At 37.6% G+C, this 14,108-nt stretch overlaps 1 protein-coding gene across 1 annotated transcript; it reads right to left on the reverse strand.

Moving 5' to 3' along the window:
* Positions 1-468: 468 nt before the first annotated feature.
* On the reverse strand, positions 469-6,917 carry LOC139893802 (probable nucleoredoxin 2). The gene is made up of 3 exons (XM_071876993.1): positions 6,715-6,917; positions 3,897-4,391; positions 469-1,274 (listed from the first exon to the last, which is right to left on the reverse strand). Exons 1-3 carry the CDS (start codon positions 6,838-6,840, stop codon positions 648-650), a joined length of 1,248 nt encoding a protein of 415 aa, XP_071733094.1. The 5' UTR covers positions 6,841-6,917; the 3' UTR covers positions 469-647.
* Between the last annotated feature and the right edge of the window lie 7,191 nt (positions 6,918-14,108).

A 14,108-nucleotide genomic window follows, 5' to 3' on the forward strand; every position in this document is an offset into this window, starting at 1 on the left:
GTTGGATTATTAATAAATATTGAAGGTGCTTTGCTTTAAGATGTTTTGTTTCTTTCACTTTTTGCGCTTTTCTCATGTACACGCCTTTGTTGGTTCTTGATTTGAAGTTGCTTTCGGAGTAATAAAATATTTAAACGGGAAACATATACATGCATTTTATAAAATATTTGACACAATTTGGGCTAAACATCAAACCCAACTATGTAACAGTGAATTAAACCAAAAATGCTGATCATGTGTTTGGTTTTGAATCACGGCCCAAAGTACACGGCCTAATCAGGTTATCTAATAACCATTTCCGATCATTTTTCTTTATCATCCGAAAATTTGTTGGCAGTAAGGTTGAACCTGATACTTCTTGTGAGGATATTAGGATGCTAATCACCAAATGTTACATCTGAAAATTGCAAGCACATGTCTATTTAATATTAGCATCTTAACATAACCTTGTTATTATTTTATCCGATAACAAAGCTGTCGGAAGTTACAATCATATCCCGTAAACAAATAATCTTAAAACATAGTTAAAGGTTATTATACACACTTAATGATTCCATAATCTACCATTAAGTCATCAAAGCTCTTACCTTTTTGGTAATCAAGAAAATATAAAATAATTGTAATAAGACTCATCAAGATATGTAAATTCAAGCACTAGAGACCCGAATCACTGGTCTAACACACTTGGTATGCACTTCATACCCACAATCAATACATTGATAAGCCCAACCCGAACCTTGCTCATCACAATCACAACATATAAACGGACCCCCACCGTTCCCTTGAGATACCAAGGAGAGTTCATGATGATGGCCCGAATGTAGTTCCATGCTTGGAAGATTCTTTGCGTCCTCGTCCATTTGGTTTTCTAACGTCTCAACCCTGGCCATAGTAAACGGATACGCTTCCTCTTCATACAAGTTAATTAAGCTTCTACCATTTTTTGTAACGGTTTTTCCATCTGGACCTAGAATGATCAAACTAGGAATACCTCGGATATCGAAGTACTTGGTGAGATCCTTATTGGTTGGGTCCCTAAACGGTAAGGCTAGCCAAGGCATTGAATTGAACGACGATTCAAATTCTTTCTCGTTGTGATCGCTAGACACGTAAATGATTTCAAAGTTTTCTTCATTGAAGTCTTGTTGAATTAGCTTTTGTTTTATCTTTTGGTAAATGGAAATCAATTTGGGAGTGAACTTGTGACTTGGGAGACACCATTGGGCTGAAAAGTAGAGCCCAATTGTTTTGCCAATCAATGAAGAAATGGACACCTGCATAGTATAGTCACATAAGGAACTCAAATTGTTTACTTTTTAATAAGAAATTTGCCATATCGCCTTTCATCAGAGATGTTTTAAATGTTTAACGAGATTGTACTTTATAGTTATTTTTAGGATTTTAATAGTTGGTAGTTCAGCTATGATCATCACTTTGATCGGTGGCGGAGGCAGGATTATTTTTCACTAGGGGCGGAATTTTTTTAAAAGCGTATAAATTCTTTTTGGGACAAAATTTGGAGTTTTTTGACCAAATATAAAGGTTTTTGGGTAAAATATGGAGGCTTTGGGGGGGGGAAAAAAAATCCATTGAGAACAAAATTGAATATCCAAAATTTTTACACTAAAAATTACAAATTTACTGAGAACAAGTGCCCTCTGTCCCTTCTAATTTTCGCCCATGATTGTGATGTAAAATATTTATAAAACAAGCCTTAGGGCGTTAAAAGACAAAACAATATAGTCCATCTTACATGTTATATGTAAAAACAAAACAATATGCTTATCTCAAGTCACCAAACATGTTTTATTTGGTTTACTCCTTTTTAGTTTGGTACATCATTATTACTTTGTGCCATTTTGGATCTTGTGTTGTACTTATGTGGTAGTAGTCTGCCTCTCTTAGTGAGAAGTCAGAAGTTTGACTCCCGTGAAATGCAGCATTGTACACAAGGTTGCCTCTTAGCCTTTGAATTCCACCCAAAGATGTTTTCCGCACATCGCGTTGCGGGGGAGGGGGTTTTACCGCCAATGCCCTCGGATTGGGCCGGGTTTCCTCCTGGCCAGCATTTGGGGGCGGGTTATGCAAATGTGGGATATGAACGCGTGAGTGGTTTAGTCCTCCCTGGGTGATCCCGTACTGCTGTTCACAAAAAAAAAAAAAAAAAAAAAAAAAAAAAAACTTTGTGCCGTTTTGGTGACAAAAGGTATTTAACTGTTAACTTCAGACTGGCTCACAATTGTGATGCAGATACGGATCAAACATTGGGCCTAAGTGGTATTCAACCCACAACCTTGTTTGAATTCTTAATGGGTTTGAAGACCGAGTCCAACAAATGGAAGCAAGGGATCGGATGATTCAAGAAATAGTTTAATAAGGAAATTATTTCCTTGTGTTTATCTATTTTTTATGCTTATATAGTTTGTTCCTATTTCATAGTAAACTTGATAGCCTATTTAAAGTTGGTTCTAGTTTATTGGAAGTCAGCTTTTGTTTTGAATATTTACGTGAATAAAAAAAAGCTGAGGCTTTTGTTTATTTTTTTATTCGTTCTGTTCCATATTTTGGATTTATTTCTGTTTGGCCACGATTCTTTGCATTATTTGGTATCAGAGCTCAGGTTTTAGCCAAACAATGTTTCGTGGTGGTTATCGAGGAGACTATTGCAGAACCGCCGATCGAGGCAGCGATGGGGATAATCGTAGACTCGCCGAAAGAGGCAACGAAGACCCTCGAGACGCAGAAGTAGAACGATTATATAAGCGAATCGCCGAGTTGGAACTGAACCAACAACGATTCCCTGCGCGCTACGATTCGGAAAGAATCGATTCAGAATCCATTTATGATATTGAACCCATCTATGATACAGATGGTGAAGATGGAGAATCCATCTATGATACCGAACCCATCTATGATACTGATGGTGATGTATCTTTTTCTTTTTTTGAATTAGATTATGAAAGTGATGTGGATGTAGTTACTAACAACATATGTCCAATGAAGAGGGTAAAATTTTCTTTCGTGAAGATGCTAATGTTTTTATGAAAAGTGATTTGGAAAACACTAGTGTTGTTCTCGGGGTTCGGTTAAATGTTTCGGTGATTGACGTTATAGACTCGGGAACGAGTCTTTTCGAAGAAGGGGAGGATGATGCAGATACGGATTAAACATTGGGCCCAAGTGGTATTCAACCCAGAACCTTGTTTGAATTCTTAATGGGTTTGAAGACCGAGTCCAACAAATGAAAGCAAGGGATCGGATGATTCAAGAAATAGTTTAATAAGGAAATTATTTCCTTGCGTTTTATCTATTTTTTATGCTTATCTAGTTTGTTCCTATTTCCTAGTAAACTTGATAGCCTATTTAAAGTTGGTTCTAGTTTATTGGAAGTCAGCTTTTGTTTTGAATATTTACGTGAATAAAAAAAGCAGAGGCTTTTGTTTATTTTTTTATTCGTTCTGTTCCATATTTTGGATTTATTTCTTTTTGGCCACGATTCTTTGCATTAAATTGGCTGTCTATCTATAATGTGAAAATATATCTGACTCACTAAGCGGTTGTTTCTATGGGGTTCAGATGCAGTGAGCTAGGCAATATTAGCTTTGCTTTAAGAAATATTATAGCGTAGTTACTAGTGCAGTTGGTATAGTAGTCTATATTCAAACTAGCCAAATCGAAACATACACATCCCGAAGTTTAACAACTCGTGGATCCTTGTAAAGAACATATGAACTAACAAAAATGGTTAGTGATATATCCGGTTTACCTTTTGATAAATTCACTAAAATTATACATTAAGAGCTTGTAATATATATAGGTGAATCTATTAAAAAGTATGTTGGATATATCATGATCGACTAGATCTTATTATGAAAACCAATATTAATAAGACTAACCTGTTTGGATGCGGAATGAGTCAAAACGAAATCTCGATCTTGATTCGTAAGCAAAATTGACAAAGTTTGTCGTTCATGCTTCTCCTTCTCTTGCTTCAATAATTCATCCAACCTCTCATTACTAAACGGGTATGCTTCAACACCATAACGGTAAATCAACTCAACGCCATCGTGTAAAACACTCGCATTATCATTAGGTTGCAAGATGATCAAACATGGAATCCCCTCAACATCAAACATCTTGTTCAATGCCTTTTTAGTTTCCAAATCTGAAAAGGGAATTGCTAACCATGGCATGTGTAATTGATAATATTCGTTGAATGCGTTCAAGTCTTCGTCAGATGAAACAAAGACTATCTCGAAATTTGATCCGTATTTCGCTTTGATATGCTCGTATACTTTAACTAAGAGCTTAGTAAAAGTTTGGCATTGTGGATACCAATTTGCTGAAAAGTAAATTCCCACTATTTTGCCTTCAAGATCCGAAATCTTTATCTACACGTTAAACATATCTTATCATCATATCGTTAAATATAACCGATTTTTTTTGATCGTCCCTCTGAGGACTTAAAATCTGGTGAGTCCCCTGCAAGGTATACTTTTTAGGACAATCATATTCATGAACCATTCAACCTGAAGTAAGAAAATAAAGTTTACGTATACGAAAATATATGATATAGAGTGTGGTGTCATTGATTTATAAGTCTTGAGATATAAAAATAGCACTTATAAACGTTAAATTTTTCAATCTAATTTAATCTAATCTAATCTAGCTATGCACAAAAAGAAAGTATAAGAAAAGCTTCTCAATGATCATTTTAAATCACAATTTCACGATTGATTTGGGCGATGATGTCATATTTGTGTTTTTCATATTCTTAAAACATTAAAACTTGAATTTTAACCATTGATTTGAATTTCATCCATTGATTTGAATTCTAATTAAAACACTATGTGTCTCCTAATTAGGAATGGCCTCCCTCCTAATTAGTTACAAAGTATTTTTTCCCCCTCCAACTTAATTATTTGTACCCATCCTAATTAATTATTAATTAATATTTTGTAGTACTAAATATTATTTACTTATTAATTATTTAATAAATTAAGTATTAATTAAAATTAAATTAAAAAGTCATCTATTTACGTGTTTATTCAATAGGATTTTGCTAAGGACGGGCGGGCAGTAAATAGAAAAGAATGTACACAGAGAGTGAGGTAGCCGAAGTAGCTACCCACATTGGACTCGGGCGGGCAGTAAATACTTCTACATCAATAACTGCTAGTATTAAAAAGGATACTAATTTGTATACAACTATTTTTTATCCATACACAATCTAACAAGTTTTAATGCGTTGTACTGTACAACATCGTAAAGTTTATTTGGTTGTGTATTGATAAACAATAGTTGTATACGGATCACTTCCCCATTAAAAGGTAGCAAATGTCGTATAAAAGTGTTTTCCTGAACGTTAAAATTCAAATAAATGTAAGAAAAACCTACTAAAAAAAAGAAAATATTGATTTTTACCTTTAATACATCCATTGCCAAATTTTAAAATGTTTTGCAAACCTAAATTTGGTACTTAGGACTTGGCCCAAAAGTTTGTAAAATTATTTCTCATCCTACAAAGGAAAGCCTTTTTTAGCTTGGCCCAAAATCTCTGATGTTATAATCCATTAATTCGGTTCTCTGTCTATGTCGTTCATTCGCTGTTCAAACCAGAAAATAAAAGGTTAAAACGAATACGCCTCTATCTTTCGTGATGGAAACTATGTTTGGTTAGAACTATTGTCCTTTAGGAGCCACCTGTACCGGTATGTCGTGTGGTGGGTGAAGCCACAACCACACACAACCACACACAACCACAGAGTTGACTACGAGCAGATGTAAAGACCACACTAATATTTATCAAACATAATAAATTAACTAAAAAAAAAAAAAAAAAATTCATGGGTTGAGGGATTAATTTTACAACATAAAGCAATTTTAACAATTTTCTGGCATATTTCACTAGCAGTATAAATTGTTATGTAAAATTTGATTTTGATAACCATATAATTCAACAATAAAAAATATTTATTATATTTCACTTTCACCTTTCAAATTTGTCAAATTAAATATACAAAATTTTCCATTTAGAGCTAACCGGGCTTCGCGCATAACCTCGCATAGGTACATGTTAATTAGGAATATTATTCTTATATAGTAAGATATACGGAGTATATAATAAAAAAAAAATCCAAATTAAAACAAATTTTGAAATCCTTCAATTTTTATCTGTTTGTTTCATACTTACGTAAGAGTGTAAATGAGACGAGCTGAGCTCTATTCGAGAAATACTCGAAATCAACTCGGTACAAGTTGAGTCAAGTAAAAACTCGCCGACTCGACCTTAATTTATGTTAACATATTTAACATCTTTTTTGTCTAGTCTAGCAATATCGAGTTGATTTTGGAATGTATTTTTTTTTTTTTTTTTTTTTTTTTGAACAGCGATTTTGGAATGTTTTGAACTGATTATTATTATTATTATTAACATCATTAATCATAACAATATTGATTGATAGTCAATCGAGCCGAGCTCATAAGTATAGGTTCAAGTTTGATTAAGAATGAATCTAGCTGAAGCTCGAACTCAAAAATACATGAGCTAGCATTGAGTTACGAGCTCTTTGCTTTCTAATGGATGTGTAGCTCGAACTTGCAATGATCATGTGTGACGACTCGAATATAGGCCCGATAATAGGAAGCATTTTCTGGTCAAGCAGGATATTAAATATATATTTTATTTATAGATCAAGGAAAGAAAGAGGGGACCTTAGCACCGGTAGGAGACAGAAGATAGTCACGATGATCGGAACTGAAAAGAGAGGAATATTTGAGGTTGTTTCCGACGGTCTTCACCGGCGACGTTGTGTTGATCAACGACAGTTGTTGCTTCATTTGTCTCTATCACTCTTGAATAACAATAAAATCTATCACGCTGAAATCAAGTGATTTGTGAAATTTATTTATTTATATTCGTGTGCCATCCTACGGCCCTATTCCTATCATATATACTACAGTAATATACTCTGTATTATTTAGTTAATTAATTAAAATTAAAATACGACTATTAATATGTTATACGTACAATTTACCAAAAAAATACTTGATAGTTTGAACAAATAAAGTTAACTTACTTATTTTAAGTATATTAATATTGTTGGTCACATACTGATGATGTGCGGAGCCCATCGGGCCGAGTAATTGGACTTGGTCCATGGGCCGCGGTCAAGTCTTCCTCCTAAACCCTAATTCCCTCTTATAAATAGAGGGGTGATCTAAGCAATTAGGGGGGATTTCTACACAATCCACTCTAGGGTTTTTACCTACCACTCCTGGTAGGGTTTTTCCCTCGCCGCCAATCGGAGCACCATCCATTGGCCGGCGGTCAGCCCTTGGCCACCCTCCCGAGATCATCATCTCGGCTAGGGTTATCACGGTATCCGGACCGGAGGTTAACGCCGCTGAACTAATAAAACCCTCCTTCTATTGCACTCAAGTATGTTTCTAGCCCTAGGCGAAATTATGCTTGATCAATTGGTGCTTTCATTGAGAGATACAACCTATCTCGCATTCCTTCCATCAATCAAACGAACGGCTGTAAGTTTTTAATTTTTATTTCATTACGTTTGAAATCTAGGAAACCAATGTCTGTATGTAATATGATCTGCGTTTATCCATCAACCATATAGTACATGACATCTGGATTCAAAATATAATGGGTTACTAAAAGTAATATAGGGATCTGGTCATGGGATTCATGTTGTAAATCGTACACATATGTATGATCTAGTAAAAAGCGTGTACTTTTAGATCATTCGAACACCATGATATTTTCTTTTTCAATTAAACATCACGGACTTTTATTTTTCTTAATAAAATATGTACATATTTGTTGTATGGTATGTTAAAAAGAAAAGCATGTGACAAGATATTGATCATATATACTTTACACAGAAACATAACATACTTACGTATTCGTTGTTTTATATTTATTTTTCAACGACTTCACTACCCACCGTTAACGATCATCGCTTCTGGGTGACGGCGGTGTTGGGATATTCGGTTGATATGTCTTGATTTCAAGTAGCGAAAACCTCGCGGATACACCTTTCGGCGCGCAGATCGCGATGCTTACGGACATATCACAACGATACCGGCAATATTGCCTTCAATTCGGGCTGACCACCACGTATATATGCCGTTTTACGTGCTCAAATTTTTTGTTATGCAATATCACTTGTAAGTATTCATCATGGTTTAGCCTACGTTCACCGTAAGGTCGTAAAAGAATGGGCGGAATATTTGTGATCTGACTATAAATTATATTTCTTACGCATGATCCTATGAGATCACGGTCAATAAATTGTTTTAGCTAATGATATACTTACAAACGTAACTGAGAAGCAAGATCCGTTCTGTTAAACATATCTTTATCTATTACGCTCGGATCTTTTCCTATTTTACCTGATTTATTTTCAGTTTATCATAAGCACTATGCGAAAAATATGAGATTGCTATTTTAAGAAACTGTTTGAAAGATGTTTTGCTAAACGATTAGCGTATCTAACTTCTTATTTTTCAGCAATGTAGTCACGGGTGATCTTTCACAAATGCCCTTTTTGCGATACAGTGACGCGATATCACTTTCAGTGATACTTTTCATAAGTTCATGGCAGTCCCGTTTACGCCCATGGTTGCAGCTTATGTACGCTACACGCTTTGCGTGGATATATGCCCCATTCTTTTCGCATTCCTTGCGCAGCGTGTCTCCGGGCAGATTATAATATCTCCGGATAGATCGCAGTGCCATCTACATTGATTACACCGGGCAAGCCTCGTGACTACTAACGTCCACGCAGAACGGTCATGACACTAAAATCTATTTCCAGCGATGGCAACCAGAGATTTATGATGATTGATTAGATCAAATCTGTTGCATTCTTAGCATGACTGTTGCGTGTTTATGTTTGTTTTGTGGGGGCGGTTACGACTCCGGTGACAGCGGTTTCGGGAATTTGGACTTAATCGGCCTCGATAAGAAATAATCGATTAAAGGCGCGGATATAGTTGCAATACATGTGATGTTAGTTATTTCACCACGTACAATATATCTGCATCACCTTTATAATACCTTTTCGTGATGTCATTAAGCGGCGTTAGTCGCGAAGCATTTTCATATGTGCTATCCCGAGTTTATAGGTGTTGTCCACGTTGCATAAGACCATGGCGGCTCCACTAAGCCTATGGCTGCAGTTTCATTAGTGCTTCACGCACATTGTGCCATGAGGCTCTGCGTACGAGCATGGCTGCAGTTTACTTGTGCTTCGCTCTGCGCCATTTTAGTTTTGCGTAAACCCGTGGCGCATTACTTTCACACCCCTTTGCGCACACATTTATGTGATTCTTTGCGCATATATTCACAGCGATTATGTGCATGCTCTGCACGGTTGTTTGCACCATGGCAGCTACGTGTAAGCCCACGGTTGCAAGGTTATTTGTAGCATTGCGCAACACTATGAGTCGCGTATGAGTCGCGCACACTTTGCACCATGCGCCACAATGTATGTGTTTTACACAGATCCTTGTGCAGCCCTTTACGAACCCATTTTACGCAGTCGAGTTGGGCGCCTCTTGCTCAGCCCATGTGAGATGCTTTTTTGCGCATCTATTTGCGCGCAGCTCTTTACACCCATTTGCACGATCCTTTGCGCAGCTTTTAGCACGCCCATTCGCGCGGCACTTCGTGCAGTGTTTTGCATTGGCACTGGTTTGTCTGGCCGCATATGTCGACCCTCGCATTCGATGGTATCGTTAATTTCATAGATGAATATTGAACAAAGCGGTACGGATACGCTCAGGCGCGGAACCTAAATGCTTACGGGCAGATCGCATTTTAGGCAGATGTTAACGACTCTAGGCAGATCGTAATGCCTTCGGGCAATGCCACTCTCAAGTAATAAACTTACGATCACCATTAGCATTCAACGGAACAAAATCTATTGCAGTGTGAGCTCAGTTGTGAATGACTCGCCTCGTGTCCGGGGTGGTTTAATATTTGTGGCTAAATACTGATATTGCTTAATTTCAAACTTGATGAATCGTCTGGTGTTCACGCTCTCAAAGAGGTTGCGGTTACAAACCTATGGCGCCCTTAATAGTGTAAGTCTTCTTTTATGATATCATTTAAATAATTGACAAACACAATACACACGTGAACGCTCTGACTTTTTTCAATCTGTGTGTGATCACATTGTGGGAACAATATTTAGGCATTAAATATTTAATTGCTTTATAATTATGTTCTATTTAAAAAAAAAAAAGTACATGATTAAATATTTGCCGGTCTTGAGTGATGAAATCAATACGCTTAAATATTCGTTTCTTTGTCGCTATTTGACATGGAATATATTAATCTGCCTACAACCATTTACGTCTTAGTAGTACCGTGGCCGTTGGAATTTTTGGTGGGTTCTTGCGTGAATATAATTTCGGATCTATTTTAACGACCCCGACCAGATCATAACACTTTCGGGCAAGGCCGTATCGCCTCCCGGCATGTCGTATCGACTCTTAAACCCCTATGGCAGATCTGTTAAGATACTCCGGGATCCAGGGTATCATTGTTGCACCTAAAAGGTGTAAGATCCGATATAGGGTAAAAATGATAATGAGATATTTATTTTTGCACGATATTGTTTACGTCAGTGGTTTAGATGGAAGTTGGATATTCACCTTTGATGGGTTTCGATGTTATTCCATAAATCACGTCCAAATCTGTTTCTATACATACTCATTTATCGGATATATACCATATATAAACCATGTATATATTAATTACCAACACGTGGTTACAATATATGTCGTATTGTTACACGTTGGTGCTACGTGCATGCTCGGTTGGCTATCGTCATTCATACCCGATCACAGCTTTTGCGGCTCTTTGCACGCCTTTTGCGCAGCCCATTGCGAGGCCCTTTGTGCAGCTCTTGGCGCCGTCCTGCGCACAATTCTGTTAAAGAGTTCAACATATCTTATGAACGGTTGTAGCTCCTTTACAGCTCCGTTATCATAACTGCAAGCATATACGCGGCAACTTGTAGTCGTGGCCTTTATCCAAGTATTTACCTACAAGGTATCCGTCACACCATGTCTATATAATATCTTTTCACGGTGCCATTATGCGGCGTTACTCGTGAAGCATCTCCGTTTGCATTATCCGCAGTTTATTTGTGCTTTGCGCACATTGCATCCTACGTACGAAAAGGAAAATTATTTTCTTGATTTAATTTCCTGCATTTTTCTCGGGCATACGTAGTGGGAATCAATATTTGTTTTGTTGATTACATAAAGGATTTGAGTTTCACATGGGCTTAAGCACACTGCTGAATATACATGCGTGGGACAAACATGTTTAATTTTATCATGTGGGATCATTGTAGAGATACTCAATCTGTTATCGGTCGTGGGCTTTTGCTCATTTGATTTAACGTACTATGCCACTAGGTTGGGGTTTAGCCAAGTACAAATTTGCTTGACTAAGACTAATATAAAATAAATACGCAAGGCTATATTCCCAAGACTATAAAATAAATATGCATCAGCTTTGGATGCTAATTCATTGCATCTTCACATTTGGTTCGCAGCAGTCTTTGTAAATTTGCATCAGCTTTGGTGGCTGCTTCGCGGGAGCCTTGTGGTAATTTGCAGCAACTTTTGTGGTTAATTTGCATGGTTCATTGCATGAATCTTTGTGCGTCCATTTAGATGATCCTTTGGACATTGTTGTGGTCTTTTGCTTGGCAATAGTTGATTTGGTCAATCCGCGAATTGTCAACAGTGTTATATTGGGCCAGCTCCAAATTGCTGACGTTTTATGATTGGAGTACATTTGCGCACTCTATACGCTTTACGCGGTTATTTACGGCAGCCTTTGTACGTGATTCGCTGCAGCCTTCGCGGCTGGTCTGTAATAGTTTTTTGCGATGTACAATAGCCTTCGCAGCCGATTTGTTGTATCCTTCGCAACGTTTTGCGGAAACCGTCACGGTTGTTTTAGTGAAGCCTTCACGACTGATTCACAACATATTTCACAGTTAATTTATAACAGCCTTCATGGCTAATTTGTTCAGCCCTTTGCGCAGCCCTTTTACACATGTTATTCGCCACATCCCCCATGCTCAATTGCAACCCTGTTCAGGTTCCATTCACATTTCATTTGTGGTTGTTTTTGGCAATCACTTATTATTTTTGTTGAGCTGATCTGATGTCATATATGCGAGATTAAAGCATGTGTAAATACAACACTTCAAAGGAAACATTAATATTTTATTTGCATGCATGCAAGATTAATGTGCACGGTTATGAGGCATAGATATGCCGATTTGATCAATTATATAATAATAAAGGGTTATGCGTATGTGCTTTGATTAGTTATTCAAGTTTTGCTCATGGCAACTTAACATAATAATTCATGGCCCGCTTAATTTAAGTGCATATTTTAAAGGTCACTCGCGCGGTTCATTGTGCGGTCCTTTATACATTCCTATTATTCTACAATGTTAAATTGTGGTAGTTCTATTACATTTTCATACGCGTTCATCGCCCCTAAAGGTGGTGTCAACTCCATGTTGGATTTCCACATCGCAAACTGCTTTAGTAGTATTGAAATAGGGGCTAGCCTGATACTAGGTTCTTAACGGGAAAGACGTGTTCCATTGTCATGCGCGGCCATGCAACCTATTTTGGGTGGGCCCGTCTACTCAATATATTTTCTCAGGACTATCTCCCTTTTGGAGGAGCGTCATTATGCCTCTGGATAGCACCGGGTCGCTCCTGGTTTTTGTTCCGTAATGTCGCCATTGACTATATACTAGTTTGTTCATTACCTTCTTTATGGTTAGGGCATAGATTTGTGATGCAAATATTCAGCAACACGCTTCAGCAATATATGGTATCTTTCTGTTGTAACTTTTACGCGTTGAGTTCCATTCATGGCATTAATCTCGCATAACACCATTCACGTTTCTCGCGGCTCATTTCTGCGTTTATTCATGCTTAGCGCAGCCTTACGTTGCGCCATGGCAGCTCCGCGTATGTCCATGGCCGCAGTTTTGTTCATACTTCATGCACATTGCGCCATGACGGCTCCACATAAGCCTATGGCCGCAGTTTATGTGGCACACCTTGCACGTTTCTAAACGGTTATTTGTGCATTGATATGTGCAATCTTTCGCACAATGCTTTTGGCGGTCTTTTCGGCTGACCTTTGGCGCGCTCATTTGAACAAAGTTCTTGACGCGATGCCTTCCATGCTTCTTTTTTATTGGAATTCCATCTGCGTAAGTTTCCATATGTGTGTATGTATTACCCTTGATGGTGGTGTCAACTTAATGTTGGATTTTAACACCACTAAATACTTAGTAATATTGAAATGGGGGATACTATGATATATGGCTTTAACTAATAGGGAATATTTGTTTCCTCTGGCGACGACCCTAAGCCGAGAACACTTTTACGCATTTTATATTGCGCCATGGCGGCTCCGCGTAAGCCCATGTCGGCATTTCATTTGTGCATTGCACACATTGCTTAAGACCATGGCTTCGCATAAACCCATGGCAACACCTCATTTGGCATGGGACGACATTTAGTAGAGGTAATATATAGCTAGTTGGACTTGATCACCCAAATTATTAGCTTATGTTCTTTACAATCATGATACACATCTTCTTCATATGGCTTCTTGCCTATTTCCTTGCCTACAATCGTTAACTCGTAGCGGATGTAACACTTTAAATGCCAAATTACTCGCGCATATTTTTTCATTAGTTTACGCGCGGTTCCTGCCTACTTAAGGGGTGTCCTCTAGCCCCCGCGCGGCAGAAGCCTGTTTGGTTACAAGGCTAGAATATAACGGCAGGTGAAGGGAATTGGGTTTCCCCTAGCCAAGCGCCACGCAGACTAGAAGGCTGCCAAGTCGACTTAAAATACGAGCATTGGTTTGCTTGTGCATATTAAATTATCCTAAGTATTGGTTTACTTGGGGAAACTCTTAAGTATAAAAACATTGGTTTGTTTTTAGTTAGCATTGCTTTACCACACAACGAAGTGCACCCCTAGTACGTGACAGAGCAAATGATGCTGTAACTTATGAGTATAAACTT

The sequence above is a fragment of the Rutidosis leptorrhynchoides genome, chromosome 2 (genome assembly GCF_046630445.1).
Source record: "Rutidosis leptorrhynchoides isolate AG116_Rl617_1_P2 chromosome 2, CSIRO_AGI_Rlap_v1, whole genome shotgun sequence".
Classification (NCBI taxonomy): Eukaryota; Viridiplantae; Streptophyta; class Magnoliopsida; order Asterales; family Asteraceae; genus Rutidosis; species Rutidosis leptorrhynchoides.

Bases quoted from the DNA above. Each gene is read 5' to 3' on its own strand.
- LOC139893802 (XM_071876993.1), bottom strand. From the start codon at position 6,840: ATGAAGCAACAACTGTCGTTGATCAACACAACGTCGCCGGTGAAGACC. The intron at 4,392-6,714 runs GTCCCCTCTTTC...TTTAACGTGTAG, and splicing joins TGTCTCCTACCGGTGCTAAG to ATAAAGATTTCGGATCTTGA. The intron at 1,275-3,896 runs GTTAGTCTTATT...TATACTATGCAG, and splicing joins CTCATTCCGCATCCAAACAG to GTGTCCATTTCTTCATTGAT.